This window comes from Panthera leo, chromosome A3 (assembly GCF_018350215.1).
Source record: "Panthera leo isolate Ple1 chromosome A3, P.leo_Ple1_pat1.1, whole genome shotgun sequence".
Classification (NCBI taxonomy): Eukaryota; Metazoa; Chordata; class Mammalia; order Carnivora; family Felidae; genus Panthera; species Panthera leo.
In genome coordinates, this window is record NC_056681.1 from 5569392 (window position 1) to 5586074 (window position 16683).

The following is a 16683-nucleotide window of genomic DNA, read 5'->3' on the forward strand; positions in this document are numbered from 1 at the left end:
TCCTCTGAACCTTTATGGCAATGTGTCCACACCTCTGGGAGCCATCCAGTGTTTCTGCTCTGTGAGGCTCAGCCTGCACCTTGGAGGTGCAGGGTAGAGTGGAAACATGAGGCAGAGCTCACTCAGATTCCGGCCCTCACAGCTTGGTGGCTGCGTTACCTTGAGAAGATGGAAGGATGGATCGAGGGTGGCTGCAGAGTTTGTGTCTAATGGACCCTACGGAGGCCAGATGAGCCCCTAAGTGGAGGGCGGGTGGTCCATTGGGTGGATGAGGACGTGTGGAGGCCTAGATGGTTGGAGGGCGTAGGAACAGATAGTTAAGCAGAAGGATAAGGGGCTGGGTTGATGGATGGAAGAAAGGAGGCGGGAGGGAGGGAGGCAAATGCAAACGTGCCCGGCTGCCCAGGCAGAATTACAAAGTCTGGGGGGTGGACCAGGAGGCTGGCCATCCAGGAATTCTGGACGGGGCGAAAAGCACGCCTGTGGATTCTTGGTCACAGGAAACAGCGCTCCTGATAACTGGAGGCTTGAAGTTTTTCAGTGACCCTGGGAAAAGGACAGAGGCTCCTGTGGGACCAATTCATTAGGAAGGACAGTCCTGATCAGCTCACCTAAGCACTTGGGCCGGCTCTAAATGTGAGGCAGTCAGAGGGCGTTCAATAACTATTCATTGGAAAGTGACGGATTGATTTTGGAAGCCTGCCATTCTAGGGAGGCCTGGCCAGCCGGGAGCTGCATAGGCATTTCGCTCATCGGGAGTACGGTCTCTCATATTCGACAGCAGGAAAAACCGACCCTCCGGTGAGCAGTGAGCAGCCCAGCCTCCGGCCTCCGGTCTCGCTCCCATGTTTGCGCCGTGACAGAACCCACACCATAGAGGGGCCCGGGGCACATGCCTCCCTACGAGAACCAGCACCCATGGCCCAGGGGAGGCTGAACTTCCTCTGACCCATCTGGGTTCGGGATGTGAAGGACCTCAGATTGGAGCAAGTCAACCCAAGGCAACTTGAGTGATAAGCCTGTCCTGGGGATCAATCCGCCCCCAAATCCAGGAAGGCCCTATAGATCAGGGACCTACCCCAAGGGGCTGTTGCGGGGGGGGGGGTGGCGGTGAGGGACAGCGCGAAGCTAGAAGGACATGCGAATACCGTCTCTTTCCAGGAAGGACCAATCCTGCGAGATGCCCGTCACAGACACACCCAGAGGCCACGGGAAGGTGCCAACATCTCCAGCTTGCCGGCTGTCTTCACCCCAGCCTGCGAGGGCTATTCTGACTTGGACAGCCATGCAGACTCTCGCGGGCAGGCGGGAGAGAGGACGGTGCAAACCCCAGGGAGGGCCCTTCACACACACCGGGGGGAGGGCAGTGGGCTTCCGGCAGCTGGCAGCTTGGTTGCCAGACGGGACTTTGGGGCCTCTCATTCCTGAGCAGTGCGTCTGAAAAACTAACAAATTTCCTAACAAAACTCAGGGAGCCTTGATTGTTAATAAAACCGTCTCTTTACTTCTTCCCTCCAGCTGCCTCCCCACGAGGGATACGGGCGGCGGCGGGGGGGGGGGGGGCGGGAGGGAATCAGGAAGCGGGGGCAAGGGGAAGACAGATTCACTCTGCCTTATCTCCAAAGCGTTCAGCTAAGTGCCAGAACATAATAAGTGCTCAATAAATAACCACTATTCGAGGAGGAAGAGACGGAGGAAACCAGACAGGTCAGAATTTAATTCTGCCACGCAGGTCTATTGTGCTTCTGTCCAGGGAAAAAGAGCGAAAGAGTATCTCCACTTTCCATCTCCCTCTGCCTCCGAGGCTGACTTTGCGGTAGTGTCCTCCTGTCCCCTTTTGCCTGCAGCCTGTTGAAAAAAAAAAGAAAGAAAAGAAAAGAAAAGAAAAACCGAAAGCCAACCTGGCATGCTTGGCTGGGCCTCTGCCTCCCCAGCCCACAGCCCCTCCGACTTGATGTTTAATTTCCCTGGGTCGAGAGGAAACGTTCTGATGATCCAAGTTAATTCAAAATGTAAATTTCATCTCCTATCGGCTAATGGCTCTGAGCTCTGCTTTACGTAACGGGACAGCAGCTGCCTGATGAGTCACCGGGGCCTCTGGTGCCCCTGGTCTCTGCTCTTGGTGGTGACGCAGCCCTCGCTGAGGCCTGAGACCGCCGCTGTGCCCGCCGAGGCCAGACTGGAGTTCATCTGGGGGGGGTGCGGGGGGAGCAGCAGGGAGTTTTACTCACTGAGGGGAGGAAGGTTTATGTTAACCCCGGGGGCCGTGCTCAGCCTGGAGGCTCAAACCTGGAGAGACCCGTCCCCCGGGGCCATTTTGGGCGGCCGGGGGGTGCGTGCCCCTCAGCCCCTGGCAGAGAGAACTCCACGGTGAGCCAGGGGCTCCCACTGGGTAGGGCGAGCTGTGTTCACCCAGACCCAAAGATTCTAGTGGCTGCGGCGGGTACTGGTTTCGTGACCCCCTTCTGCTACAGGGGATGGCGGGGGGGAGGGGGGAGGAAAGTGGACCCTCCTGCAGGGCTGGAGCCCTAGGTGTTCAGAGGAACACCTGTGCCTAGACCCTCCCTGATGTGGTGACATGAGCCAAACCCTCCCTCCCATTGCCAAGCCAGTTTGGGTGGGTTTCCTGATCCGCTCTCAGAGCTGGGATGGTCTCGGGTCTCCTGACTCCGGGGTTCTTCTCTGTGCCAAAGTTTGCGGTCAAGGCCTTGGACTCAATGCCAACGCAAGCCGGCCTGGAATCCGAGGCTCCCGGTGGTCCCAGCACTGCCACCTGCTGGCCTCATGGCTTTGTCAGGCTTCTGTCCTCTGGCCCGTGTCTCCTGGAAGTCGGTGAAAGAAACGATTCTTATGGTGCTCGTGATAACTGGGAGAGGTTCACGGGCCTGGCATTAAATGACATTGAACCCCATAATAAAAACAGTCTGTCCTTTTTTTCCCAATTTCTCGGAATCCGCCCGGGCTGCTCCTGCCACCCTGCCTCCCTCTTCCTCGTTCGTGTCCCCTTTTGACAAGGTGAGCGTGGGCCTCCGACTCAGAGCCTCTGGCAGACAACACGTTTCTAAGGTGAGTTAAGAGACACCTCTGTTTTCGTTGAGTGTATTCTTTTTTTTAAAAAAAAACCACTTTTTGAGCTGTAACTCATGTACCAGAAAATGCGTCCACTTGAAACGTACAATTCCATGGTTTTTAACATAGTCACGGGATCTGCAACCTTCGTGGAAATCTCATTTGAGAATCTTCGGCACCCCGAAAACAAAGCCCGTACCTGTTAGCGATCCCTCCTCGTTCCTCGATGCCTCCCCCTGCCTGGCCCCAGGCAAACACAAACCTAATTTCTATCCCTGTGGATTCGCCTGTGCTGGACATTTGCTATAAACAGAATCAATCACTGGCCATGTCTTTCGTGGGGGGCATCTTTCACCTAGCGTTGAATTGATGTGGTTACTTTAGCAAAGAATGCTGGGTTTTCATCAGTGGTTGGGAGGCACTATTTTCTTCTAGAACAAACTTCTTTCAGTCTGCTTATTTTTTTTCCAATTAAGTGACTCAATCATTTGCTCGAGTTACCAGCTTTCCGTGGGAGGTGGGATGCTCACTCGAACTTTTGGAAAACACAGTGCACTTCCTGTCCGGGGGGCCTGGGGGTACCTTCGCTGTTGGTTCTCTGATTTGGGGAACTTTTCCTCTCGCTCCTCTCTCCAACAGCCTCCAAGCCCCTTCCTTCATCCACCCTGACTGTTCTCAAAACCCCCATCGCATGAAGGAGTGGGGTGTGGCGGGGGGGGGGGTGTGTGCAGAGCCAAATGTTTGCAAACCGACGTTTAGTCCCTGTCTTCAACGCACTCAGAGGGACAGCTGTGGTCTCAGCTTCTCCCCAGTCGTTTTGTCCGGAAGAAGCACCTACCACGAGTTTAATTATGAAATTAAAGTCATTTTCCTGGGCTGAGCAAATATTTACAGCATATTTTGCTGCAAATTGCCTCGCCTGGAGAAAGGTTCTGCCGAGCGGGCTGACGAGCCCGGCATGCATTCACACATTTACATGCCCCATTACCAGGGGGCCGCACGGCACCGAGCAGGTGGCAGACAAGCAAGCCCCCAGGAACGAGCGTCCGTGCAGACACGGTGACAGGTGTCAGCAAAGCCAACGTGTTCGTGGCCCCGCCACGGTGCTACTGTGCCGACCGGTGACGTCCGTTGGTGATCTGCGGCAGCCCCAAATCCCGGCTCTGTGGCACCAGAGAAACCTCGGGGCTCTGTCCCACTGCTGGGGGGGGGGGGCACGGATGGCAGAGAGAACACTGTGCGGGGACGAGCCCTGTAAGGATCAGAGCCACGTCCATAGTGCACCCGTCACATCCTGTCATCCGCAGAGCCGTCCTGAAAGAACCGTGTGTGGCACCTCTCTCAAGGGGCCCCCTGTGCTCAGCTTGCTGTCCGAGTCCGGGTGGGAAAACACGAGGCGAAACTTGAGAAAAAGCAGAAAAAAGTCACGTTCTTTATTTTACTCCCTCTGGACTTCGTCTCCGTCTCAAGTTCCCTTTTCACCCCGAGGAGGAAGCTTTCTGGTAGTTCACTGGGATGGGGTCAGCTGACTCAGGGTTTTCTCAGCTCGAGGGGATCCTCTGCCCCTGCCCAGCTCCCGGCCAGCAGCAGAGCTCTGGGGGAGAGTTTGTGTAGCATTAGGGCGTCAGCACTGGGGGAGGACGGGTCCCACCGGCGGGGGCAATGACCAGAGAGAAATCCAGACCCAGGTCTGGGAGCCCCTCGGCGGGGTGGGAAGGTCTGGGGGTCGCACCATCCCAGGGTGGGTGAGCCGGAGGCAGTCAAGGGGCCGGGTGGGGTGATTTCGGCTTCTAGGCTCCAGCCCGGCTGTGTTGAAGGTCAGCCCTGAGGGCAGTGTAGGGCTAATCCTCTCTCCACCTTGGTCTGGGTGACTGCGTGTCCTTGACCTTGTGTGAGGGCTGCTCGGGTCACTGTGCGCTCCCCCATCCTGCCCCCCAGCTGCCCTGTGTTCCTCCCAGAGATAGCTCTGCCCGGAGCCAGCCCAGGGCTGGGCATCAGGGGCCAGCTGCCGTGGGGGGCAGTGAGCTCCCTGCCCACCTGTTGTGCCAACACAGCCTCACGGAAGGCCCGGGACAGAGCAAACGTGTCCCCGCTGGGTGCCAGATGCCTTGCTCACAGCATCCCGTCTGACCTTCCCAACCCCCTGAGAAGTTACGGTTATTATGCCTATTTAACAGCTGGGGAAACTGAGGCTCAGCGTTTTGTGCAATCACTTGAGAGTACGCTGCTAGGAAGGGGTGTAGTGGGGACTCACATCCAGACTCTCTGGACCCCCGAGTCCGGAGCTGGGCTATTTTGTCTTATCCTCATCGGCCCCCAGAGGGGGTGCTATTGTCCCATGACACAGGTGAGGGTCACTTTGGGTGACACTGCTGGCCAGAGGCGGAGCTGGGACGGGTCCAAGGTCATCAGTGTTTACTACCCCCGGGCGGGAAGGTGGGAGGGTGGGGCGGCCGTGGCGGAGGCAGGCCCTTTCCCATGGATGAGGGAACCTGGTGCCCTATTTACTGCAACTGCTGACCGTGACGGCCAAGGTCACTGATCCGCTGCCCTCTGCAGGGGAGCGGGCCAAGGGAGCCCTCTGGGGCCTGTGCCTGGTGGTCTTAAAGCTCTGGAAGGGACAGGCCGCGTGGCACCCCGGGGGCTCCGGGTTAGGGTGGGCCTGAGGGGAGAAAGCAAGAAGAACGAGACCTGTAACCACCGACCCCCAAATGTGCCCCTGCCTAGCACCCCAGCCCCCGCCCACCTGCCACGTGGTCCTCGGGTGCCTCCAGGGAGCTCAAAGGCAGGTCTGTTGTCCCACCTCAGTGTTTGCTGTGTACCTACCGTGTTCCGGTCTTTAACCCAGACTCCAGCACAGCCCCCGAGACGCGTGCCAGTCGGGGGACAGCCCCTGTGGTAGATTCCGGCGGAAGACATCGGCCCCAGCGGGGGTCTGGGCTCCTGCGTGCCGGGGGAGGACTGAGCAGGAATCAGCACCTCGAAACCGACTTGGCCCGGTCTGCCTGTCTTTCCGCCCCGCGGGGACTGGGGGACCGCAAGATGACATTGGCAAGTAAGGTCACAGCATCCTGACCACGACAGCCAGAGCTCCCGGCCTAGAAACCAGGACCTGGGGGTGGACGCAGCACTTGCCTGGCCGTTTGGGGAAAACAAGTCAAGGGCCAGTGGCAATTGTTGAGTCCTTGTGGTCCCCTGAAAACCTCTATTCTCTTTAAGGCATTTCCTCTAGGCTGATCCCCAGGCTTCCAGGGCCTGGCAGGAACAGGTTCACATGCCAGTCCCCGGGGCACGTGGGTGATGCCGTGCCGGAGCGTAAAAACTTCCAGGAGGGCCAGCTTGGCCACAAAACCAGAGGCCTGCTGGGGGCCTAGGACAGGACCCTGGGGCCCAGGACATACGTCTTCACAAAGACACCCCCGCTGTACGTGTCAGCCCCTCTCGGGGGTCCAGGCAACTGCCTCAGAGGCCACCAGGCGGGCAGGGAAACAGAAGCCGGGAACCTGGGTCCCAGCTTCCCCCCCCACCCCCAACCCGGGGGTGGACGCTCCCTTGCTTTGTCTCCCTCCGGCGCTCGGGGTCTGAGTCAGAGCGCGCGTCAAGCAAGGGTTCTGTAGCGAAAAGAAAAAACAAGCTTGAAAGCCACTGATTTAAATGAATACAGCAGATGACACTTAATTCCATGAAGTGGGGTTTTTTTTTCCCCATCCGTGGCTTTGGTATTGCAATATGACACTTTGTCGGGAGGGCCGGGCCAGCTCTCAGCTCTTTATTTTTTTTTTTTAATTTTTTTCAACGTTTTTTATTTTATTTTTGGGACAGAGAGAGACAGAGCATGAACGGGGGAGGGGCAGAGAGAGAGAGGGAGACACAGAATCGGAAACAGGCTCCAGGCTCCGAGCCATCAGCCCAGAGCCCGACGCGGGGCTCGAACTCACGGACCGCGAGATCGTGACCTGGCTGAAGTCGGACGCTTAACCGACTGCGCCACCCAGGCGCCCCAACTCTCAGCTCTTTAAAGGGAAAGAAAACTCTGGTTGCCATCTCCCAGCTCCGACGGGACGCTCAGAGGGGTGAAGTCACTCCAACCAGCTGCGCCCTGGGAGGGGGACGGCAGGTGCAGGGTGCTGCGTTTGCCTGCACAACGCACGTGTGCTGTGCAGGTGCCAATCCAGCTTCGGGTCTGCATCGTTCCTGACCCCCCAGGAAATGCCGCCAACCCCGAGTCTGGGGGGGGGGGGAGGGGGGGCGGGGAGGCGCTTGAGGCCAAACCACACCACCCGCTCTCCTCAGGGTGGCCCGCTGTGGGCACGCTGCTCGGTATACAGAAGGTGCTCAATTAACGCTTGTGCCACAGAGCTCCCCTCGGCTTTCTCTCTACTCTCCTCCATCGTGGATGACAGTTGAGAAAAGTGTTGGTCGACAGGAGCGTAGCGACAAAAGTGCGTGAAATTGGCCTCAGTGTAACGGGGAAGGCTGAACCCCCAGACCCAAAGTTTTGCCAGGAAGCACGTTTTAAACTCTCCCACTCAGTTACACAAGGCCTACCATTCACTCCAAGGCTTGCAGTGTCGAAACCCACTGGTCAGTGGCTCCTAGATACTGTCTGGGGGTTAATTCAGAAAGCCCCAAGCGTGATACTCTGCCACCTGTGGGTGACTTCTTCTTTGCTCATCTCTCCTAACTGGTTCCTTTCTGTCCCTCCCCCCGCCCCCAGCTCCCTCCCTCCCCAGGGATGATCCTGATGTCCCCACCTCCTTTGGAGGGGATTCGGACCCCAACGTGTTTCACCAGAGAGTCCTCGCTTCTTGGTCGTTCAGATCAGAAACACCAAGTGAATGAATCCATCTTTTCTATAAAAGTTTATTTTGTGATTTTTCCAAGAAGTGTTAGGGGAAAACATTGAAATCATGTGAAGGTACGTAACCAGGGGTATATAAAAATAATTTAACCGTGCATATTAATAACAAAGCAGCATTTCTTTCTAGCCACAACTAGTAGGTAATCTTGCCCGCGATTTTTCCAAAGGTATTATATACATCTCAGATAACAAGAAATACACACACACACACACACACACACACACACACACACAGCTCAAGTAGTTTTCTCCGTGCATTCCAGCTAACTGACACAGCTAAAGAGATAAAAACAGGAAAGACTGAATGCCTGGTGTCCTCAGGGTTGAACCAACGTGCACTGGATAGTGAATTTTGGAGACCTGCTGAGATTTCCCTTCCCGATCCCACAGTTACCAGCCCGTACTTTGTGGTCTTATCTGAAAAATTACAGTGTGTCTTTTGAATCGGCCCGTCGGCGTGGTCATGGCAGTGGTACGGGCGGTGCCCACTGAGAAAATCCCACTCTCTCTTGCTCCCGGTTGCATTGGAAAGGGGGCTGCTCTCAAAAGGAAAGCTCTCGGGTCTGATTACATCTGGCTGATCCTTTGCTTCAGGGCAAGGACCTCTCTCTCGATCTCGTAGGGCAGGTCGGTGTTAACTTGGTCCTCCAAGTACTTCTGGAGGTCCATCACCTCCTTCTCCCAGAACCCCTTGGGGATGTCGAAGAGCTCCTTCACGTTGACGTCCCCCAGGCCTTTCAGGTTCAGGGCGCCCTCCTCAGGGATGTAGCCTATGGGCGTGAGCTTGGCACCCGCTTCCCCGTTGATCCGGTTGAACATCCATTCCAGCACCCTGGAGTTCTCCCCAAAGCCCGGCCAGAGAAATTTGCCTTCGTCGTCTTTCCGGAACCAGTTGACGTGGAAGATCTTGGGCAGCTTGGCTGCTGGGCGCTGGGCCATGCTGAGCCAGTGGGCCAGGTATTTGCCAAAGTTGTAGCCAAAGAAAGGCCGCATGGCAAAGGGGTCGTGCATGATGACCTTGCCTATGAACAGAGAGGGGGATCCCGCTGGTCAATCATGCTCTTATGGGACAATACTGGCGCCATTTATCGTTGGCCTGAGCACGTGGAGACAGGGACCACACCAGTCCCTCTGGTCTGCGGTTTGAGTTGTTCACTCAGATTTACCTTTGTGTTCCGCGGCTGCTGTGGCCTCTGATCGCATCGCCGCCCCCACAAACACTCCATGCTGCCAGGTGAGAGCTTCGTAGACCAGAGGGACCCCTGTAGCAGGAGACAAGGAACACCCCGTAAAGGCTTTGACACAGACCCCTGGGCTGGCGATGGCATCTCCCGAAATGGAAAGACACAGAGGAACGGTATCTTTCTACTTGAGCTGCTTTCGTCCTCCCAAAGCCAACGTGCACAAAACCGCTGTCAAAGTTACACCACCGAGGCCACGCAGCGGGAAGCTTAATTAGATAGAGCCACACCCCGTCAAGGATGCAGCCTTGCCAATTATCCTGGATTTTTGGAAGCTGGAGATCTTTGGTGCCCTCTGGCGAGGTCACGAAAAAGGAGAGATTCCATGGACGCTTTCTGGAAGCCAACACACCCATGCTCCCGGCCTGAACGAAGGAGAGACTCACCGGCAGGTCGGCGGCCTCCGAAGATGATGCCCTCGATGGGCACCCCTTCCGGAGACTCCCAGGCAGGGTCGATGATGGGACACTGGCTGGCAGGGGTGCAGAAGCGTGAGTTGGGATGGGCGCAAGGTTCCCCTGCGACAGCAAGAGAGGAGGCGCCCCTTAGCATCTGGCCCAAACCAGTAGTGCTTAGAGGCTGGGGCCCTGGGGTCTCCAGGAGGGGGCTCACCGTCCTGGGGGGACCATTCCTTGTTCTTCCACGAGGTGAGCCTGATGCCCGGGGCCAGCGGCTGGTCGATACCTTCCCAATAAAAGCCCCCGTCGCTGGTCTCGCCCACGTTAGTGAAGATGGTGTTCTTCTGGATGGTCTTGATGGCGTTGGGGTTGGTCTTCACAGAGGTTCCAGGAGCCACCCCGAAAAAGCCATTTTCTGGGTTGATAGCCCTTAGGTTACCTGGAAGGTTGTCAACCAGAAAGGTAGACATGAACGCCAAACAAAACGTGACGGATCTTTGCACTGAATCCTCAAATCTTTTTTTTTTTTTTTCCTCCTCCCTGGAAGAGATTCCTCTTTTCTCATCCGAGCATGATTTTCCGCTTTGACACTTTTACAACCCTTCCTTCCTCGTCGGTTTTCCACCGAGAGTGTTTTAACACATTTATTGTATAAACAAGCAGCGGCATATGGGGCCCCATTTCAACCCAGATCCTATATTAAATTAAAGAATGCTCGCAGAATACATATTCCTAGGGCTTTGCGAGATCTGAAAGAACAGACTCAAAAAGCCCAATGCCGTGGACTTGGGAGAATTTGGCACGCTTTGAAAGCCAAAAGTTCACCTAGGTGCAATCATCGTCGTCAATGGTTAGGTCTAAGAGAGTCACCTTCTTGGTCAAATTTCATCCAGGCAATGTCATCTCCCACACACTCTATCTTCCACCCTGGGAGGCTGGGGTTCATCATGGCCAGGTTGGTCTTCCCACAGGCACTGGGAAAGGCTGCTGCGAAATACTTCTTCTGGCCCTTGGGGTTGGTGATGCCCAGGATCTGTTGGGGACAAGATTCCTCCTTAATCTGCTTCCTCCGGTCCCTCCCGGTGGCCAGTGGTTCAGCCTGGGAGAGGGCCCAGAAGCCCCAAAAGGGTAGGTTCCCAAGACCTATGTCTTCAGCTGTCAAAGCGAACATTTTAAATAAGAAAGTCTAGGGGCGCCTGGGTGGCTTGGTCCGTTAAGCGTCCGACTTCAGCTCAGGTCGTGATCTCACGGTCCGTGAGTTCAAGCCCTGCGTCGGGCTCTGTGCTGACCGCTCAGAGCCTGGAGCCTGTTTCAGATTCTGTGTCTCCCTCTCTCTCTGCCCCTCCCCTGTTCATGCTCTGTCTTTGTCTCAAAAATAAATAAACGTTTAAAAAATAAATAAATAAATAAATAAATAAGAAAGTCTAAGGGAGCAAAAGTCTAAGGGAGCTCTGGTTTGAAGTGATTCAAAAGAGGCATTAACAATCCTCGGTGGGGCTTCTAAACCTGTCCTCGGGGCACACTGGTCTTGCCTGATGGGAACTGCACATGCGTGGGCATTTGGACCTCCGCACGCGCCCCCGCCCCCAGGTCCCCGCCGTGCGGGTGCACGACTTCCTGCAACTTACCAGCATGTGTTCTGCCAGCCACCCCTCTTCCTTAGCCAGCCGGCTGGCTATCCTGAGGGCGAAGCACTTCTTCCCGAGGAGCGAGTTCCCGCCGTACCCACTCCCGAAGGAGATGATTTCCCTGCGGTCGGGCAGGTGGGCGATGAGGGTCATCTCTGGGTTGCAAGGCCAGTTGTTCACCAGGGGCTCTGCGCAGGAGGACACAGCCCGGGTGAGCGCGCTGCCTCCCCACCCGGGGGTCCCCGGGGCAAAGGCCCAGGGCTCGAGGCGAGGCTGATTTGCCGTCGCAACTTCGGACCCGGAAAGGGTACACTTACTTTTTAAAGGCAGAGGGCATCCCACGGAATGGAGGCACTTGACGAAGTCCCCGTCACCCAGCGCTTCCAGGACCGGGGTGCCCATCCTCGTCATGATGCGCATGCTGGCCACCACGTAGGGGGAGTCTGTCAGCTCGATGCCGATCTTCGACAGAGGGGAGCCCAGCGGCCCCATGCTGAATGGGATGATGTACATGGTACGACCTGGAGGGGCCGGTGGCGGGGGGGGGGAGGGGTGAGAAATGAGCCCGGCATCACAGACGACAGCACGGCGACATCGCCCTTCCTACCGGCACCCGCCCTCTGCTTCTGTTCGATTTTTCCCAGTCAAGCAACTGTCTCCTTCACCTTTCATGCACCCTGGGAATCGGGCATTGAATGCTTTCTCGAAGTCCTCCTCGGACATCCAGCGACCTAGTTGGCTAGGGCCGGTTTTGGGGATGGGCACGGTATCTCTTTGCTCTTGGGTAATGATGACCGTCTTGCTTTCAATTCTGGCCACATCCCTGGGGTCAGTGAGAGCCAGCCAGCTGCAAAAATTTTGAAAAAATTGGTTAGGAACGGAGGGGGCAGTGTCGCCCTCCCCCGCTGCCTCTGCGCACGGGATTCCCTTCCGCCAGGCGTCAGGGGGTTACGGACCAGTCCCGTGCAGCACCGTGCCCTTCCCGCACCTCACAGGTGCCCAGCGCACGGACGGTGCCCCACACGTGTGGACAACCGCACCAACCGGGGCGCAGCCGAGGAGGTGTTACTAGACTGAGCTTGTCTCTCAGGAGAGGGCGGGTCTGGCTGTCGTCCTCGTCAGGGATGGAGTTCGCAGGGAGTGTCCCTACGTTGCTATCTCACGGCCGACCTGAGCCGCTCTATGAATGTCATTAAACTGCAGTCTCTAGGTGGGAACGGGGCTGGGGGACGGCTTACCAGTTGTGGTATTTCCGCAGCCTCTTGATCACCCCCTGGGCCTCCATGTGGTCCAGCAGCTTCCGGTTCTCGCCGTCGGAGCCATCACAGATGTGGATATGGTCGGGCTGGCACAGCTTGGCGCTACTCTCCACGAATGCTCTCACCGCCTGGGGCAGGCTGTCTAGGGTGCCCTGGACGACCTTGGCCGAGAAATTGAGGCTGCTGGGGAGCTGAGGAGGCATTTCTGCAGGGCTTCGCTAAGGGCCACGGACGCTTCCCTGAAATAGAAAGCACAGGCCCCTTGAACAACCTAACAGACGCCCCCAGGGAAACTCAACGCGTCTCTTTGGTGGCACCTCACCAGACAGTCGAAGCGCTGGGGAGAAAAGGAAACGAGTTTGCGTCGGCTCCGCAACCTTTAGACACGCAAATTAAAAAGCTCTACCTACCTTTCTCCGTCTCGGATGATCTCGATGAGAGATCCAAGGGTTTCCCACGAGGTGCTTCCGGCCGGTGGACAACCGTTCCCAATGGGAAGGCCGTGTTGGCTGTTTGGAGGCCGGACCTCCCGGCCTTAAATCCCATTGAGGAGAAGGGCCCCGCCCCTCGGCTACACCCGGGGAGGCTCGTCTCTGACGTCAGGGGCAGGACTTTGGATCGCGGCCCCAGTCCGTTGTGCTTCTGGACGGGCTTACCACCACAACCCCCAAGGGAGATAATCATTGAACAGATAGCTGTTAATGAGTGCTGGGCGGCCTAGAGTCGCAGACCGGCCGCGACAAGTCCTTGCACAACTTGTGATTGACTAAACTTTGACCCAGTTCACTCTGCTGATGTAAAACAGTCCGTCCTTCCACTGACGGGCAGGTGGGATCCTGCAGGCCTGGCGGGAGCTCCTCCCCGACACCCAGGGCTCCGGGCAGCACATTCCGTGTACCGATGGCCTCTGGCTGGCAGAACGCCGCCACGGTGAGGTGTCACCCCACAGTCAAAACCTATGGGAAGAGAGCACCCAAGTATAAGCAAACGCGTGGCTCATTGGGAAAAGTCAGACCTAACGGGGGGCAAATAACCTTCCAGAGAGTCCCCTGTAGGCCCCCCGCCCAAAATATAAACTTGTGAGGGCAGGGATTTCCGCCTCTTTTGTTAATTTTTGTAGGTACGGTTCCTAGTATATAGTAGGCACTGAATGAGTGAATGCCAAGCGTTGTTCTAGACGCTTTGCATCAACGGACTCATTGCCACCCTCTGAGCTGGTGCCTACGAACTGACAAGGAGACCGAGGCCCAGAGAGGCCCAGCGGCGGTCCCCAGCTCCTGGCTGTAGGGCGAGAGAGGGCAGATTGGAGCCTAAGCACGCGGGGCTCTGGAGTACCACCCCGTACCGCCCCTTGTGAGGTGCCATTCCCTTTTCTGGAACTTTCCGCGTACTCTCCAAGCAGGTCCGGGCTGGATGCAGTTACTCGTGGAGATGACTACATGCTTCTCATTGCCCTTGCCATTCTGAGCGCCTGGGGAGTGAAGGGGGCTTGGTGGTTTCGCTAGATTACCCTTGAGCAATGAGACCTTTATAACAGCTGTAAAGAATGTGCTTTGCAAGCTGCAGGAGCTTCGGCCCAACTTAATGAACTCTGAAGCCGCTTGCTGGCATTTCGAGATCACTGGGTGAGAAGTCGGGAGCACGGAGCCAGGCCCCGACTCTCCACAGGGGACCCACCGGCACGGTCAGGGGGTGCCCTGTCCCTCGCATGAGGGTGGGTAGGGATTTACCTGCCTCCACCATGGGGGGTACAGAGATAATTCCGTGACTGTCTGAAAGGAACTGTAGAAATACAAGACTTTGAGATGGGCCGCCGGGGTGGCTCAGTCGGTTGGGATTCGACTTCGGCTCAGGTCACGATCTCACGGTTCGTGAGTTCGAGCCCCGCGTCGGGCTCCGTGCTGACAGCTCGGAGCCTGGAGCCTGCTTCGGATTCTGTGTCTCCCCCTCCCTCTGCCCCTCCCCCGCTCGTGTTCTGTCTCTCCCTGTCTCTTAATAATAAATAAACATTTAGGAAAAAAAAGGTTTTCATTTATTTAAAATTATTTCCTGTTTGGGTCACTGGAATTCGTTCCTAGAGGTGCGGTCAGCCGTCTAAGTTTGTGTCATATCTAAATTCAAGCACGAGTAGTGCTCAGCGACCAAGGGACACTTTCTGAGCATGTGACACCGGTGAGATTGGCCATTCAAATGCCCAACCATAAACACGCAACACGCACATTTATGCCAGTGCGGTTCCTCTCACCAAACGGGTAGAGATTCCCATTTTGCTGGTAAAACCGGAACAGGTTTGATTCCCTCAAAGAGCACGTAGGTTGAACACAAACTTGAGAAACCAGAACTTACCCGCATTTCTAAATGCTCCCCGTAAATTCAAGGTGTTTATGCTCTGAGTCTTCCTGGAGGGAAGTAGCTAGCTCAATTAAAATGTAGGAGCAGCGGTCACCGCCGCCCTCCAGCCCGTTGTCGAATTACCCACATTTGCCTCAGGGAAGGCTGGCATTATCCCTTTGCAACCGTCTGTCATCAAGATGTGAAAAGGCAAACTGGGTTGCGGGTTTCCCTGAAAGCACTGGGTTTGTTAGGAGACAGTGTTGCGGACAGAAGCTGGGGTGTTGAGGACACAGCAGAAGTAAGGACAAACTTCATTTACCCCTCTGTTGATGGGGCCCCGCCTTGTCTCTCTCCCTGGAGGATGCCTGCCCCGTAGGGGACTCATTAAGCAATAATCTCAAGGGGCTGGGCCAGAGACATCTGGATTTCTCCCCATTTCCCCTTAGGCTAAGTTGTAAGGAAGACCACTGGCTGGTCCACCCCCTGCAAGGAGTTTTCATGCTCCCGGTGTGGCTGGGGACGGTGGACGGCGCCCTCTGCTGGGCTCACGATGCGAATTGCATCTGTCATCTCTGGAGTAAACGCCATAGGGATCCCTGACTTTTCGGGGGTGGCTTGGCCCCCTGTGTCCTAAGATACAAGACTGGTCCTCTTTTTAACAACAAATAAAACGTTGATCCCAGACAGAACTGGTTTTTGTTGCAAGAAGGAGAAGGAACCAGGAGGCACTGGGGAAAACAAAGCTTCAGACCCCAGAGTGACTTCTCCACTTCTCCTCGTGGGGTTCCACACCCACTTGGTGGTGGCGGTTAAGCGGCAGGCTGGGTCTGAGGGTCTGAGGAGGGAGGGCGCAGGCCTTTGGAATGCCCCAGCAGAGCAGAGGGGCGAAGACAGCACGGAGACAGGGGCAGGGCCTGCCAGAACTCAAAAGGTGTGGGCAGGTGAGCGTGGGGGCGGGGAACGGCCGACTTCCGGGTCAACAGTGGGAGAGGAAGCCCTGAACTTGGGTAGGATCTCACAAAGGATGCTGGGAACAGTCTGAGGGAGACAGGCATGGGTGGTTTCTTGGTTACCTGAGGTCTGATAAAAAACAAACAAACAAACAAACAAAAAAAACCAAAAACCCAGAGACTCCAAAGACCGTCCCCACCAGTGCTTGGATTTCCTGCGAGTCTAGATGGGTGATGTCCACACTGTGCTCTGAGGGACGTGGAAGGATTCCACTGAGCCTCCTCACAGCGCAGGGGAGGAGGGCCCCGTGGGACGCGCTCAGGCCCTCCTCACAGGCAGCCCTTCTGACTTCATCGGTGGCACCTACTGGGCGTCCAGATTGGATCTTTGTTTGAACCAGAAACTCAGCCAGAGCACATTCAAAATCCACCAATCACAAGCAACTCTCTTCTTGGCGACGTAAAACAGGGGAGGCTCCGAGGCTGCAAACAGGACATCCTCCCAAGCTGAGGCTCTTAACGGCACGATCGTGGCCTCCCCTCACCACCCCGCCCCCTCCCCCACCGATCGGGGGGACCGCAAAAATGCCCCTCGGTTCAGGAATCTGAACTCGGAGGAAACCATGACCCTTCCTGGGTAAAGATGAAAAGGGACAACCGTTTTCCAGAAGGTGATGTGAAACTAGCAGTGTGAATCCCACGCCTCGTCCTGGACCCAAAGGTATGTGTGCAAGTCAATTCGGGCCTCTGTGGCCTCCAAGGGCGCTGACTGGCCCAGCCATGGAGGCTTCCAAACAGCAGGAAAACATGTTCAGCTGTGCAACGATCTCCCACGAAATCATCTGCCAGGGCAGTCCCAGCGGTCCACCCCAGTTGTGTTTGTTCAGGACAAATATTTACCTGTTTTACCTTTATGGAGTAATCGTAATGCCTTCGCAGTCTG

At 56.3% G+C, this 16683-nt stretch overlaps 1 protein-coding gene across 1 annotated transcript; it reads right to left on the reverse strand.

Moving 5' to 3' along the window:
• Nucleotides 1-7919: 7919 nt before the first annotated feature.
• On the reverse strand, nucleotides 7920-13406 carry PCK1 (phosphoenolpyruvate carboxykinase 1). Its single transcript, XM_042930103.1, has 10 exons — nucleotides 12867-13406; nucleotides 12436-12695; nucleotides 11863-12044; nucleotides 11515-11718; nucleotides 11198-11385; nucleotides 10440-10602; nucleotides 9784-10008; nucleotides 9558-9689; nucleotides 9097-9192; nucleotides 7920-8952 (listed from the first exon to the last, which is right to left on the reverse strand). The coding sequence occupies exons 2-10, from the start codon at nucleotides 12657-12659 to the stop codon at nucleotides 8498-8500; spliced, it is 1869 nt and encodes a 622-aa protein (XP_042786037.1). The 5' UTR covers nucleotides 12660-12695; nucleotides 12867-13406; the 3' UTR covers nucleotides 7920-8497.
• Nucleotides 13407-16683: the final 3277 nt, after the last annotated feature.

Excerpts from the sequence above, each read along its gene's own strand:
- PCK1 (XM_042930103.1), bottom strand. The coding sequence starts at position 12,659 with ATGCCTCCTCAGCTCCCCAGCAGCCTCAATTTCTCGGCCAAGGTCGTC. Across the intron at positions 11,719-11,862 it reads ATTCCCAGGGTGCATGAAAG|GTCGTACCATGTACATCATC; the intron begins GTGAAGGAGACA and ends CGGCCCCTCCAG. Across the intron at positions 11,386-11,514 it reads ATGCCCTCTGCCTTTAAAAA|AGCCCCTGGTGAACAACTGG; the intron begins GTAAGTGTACCC and ends CCTCCTGCGCAG.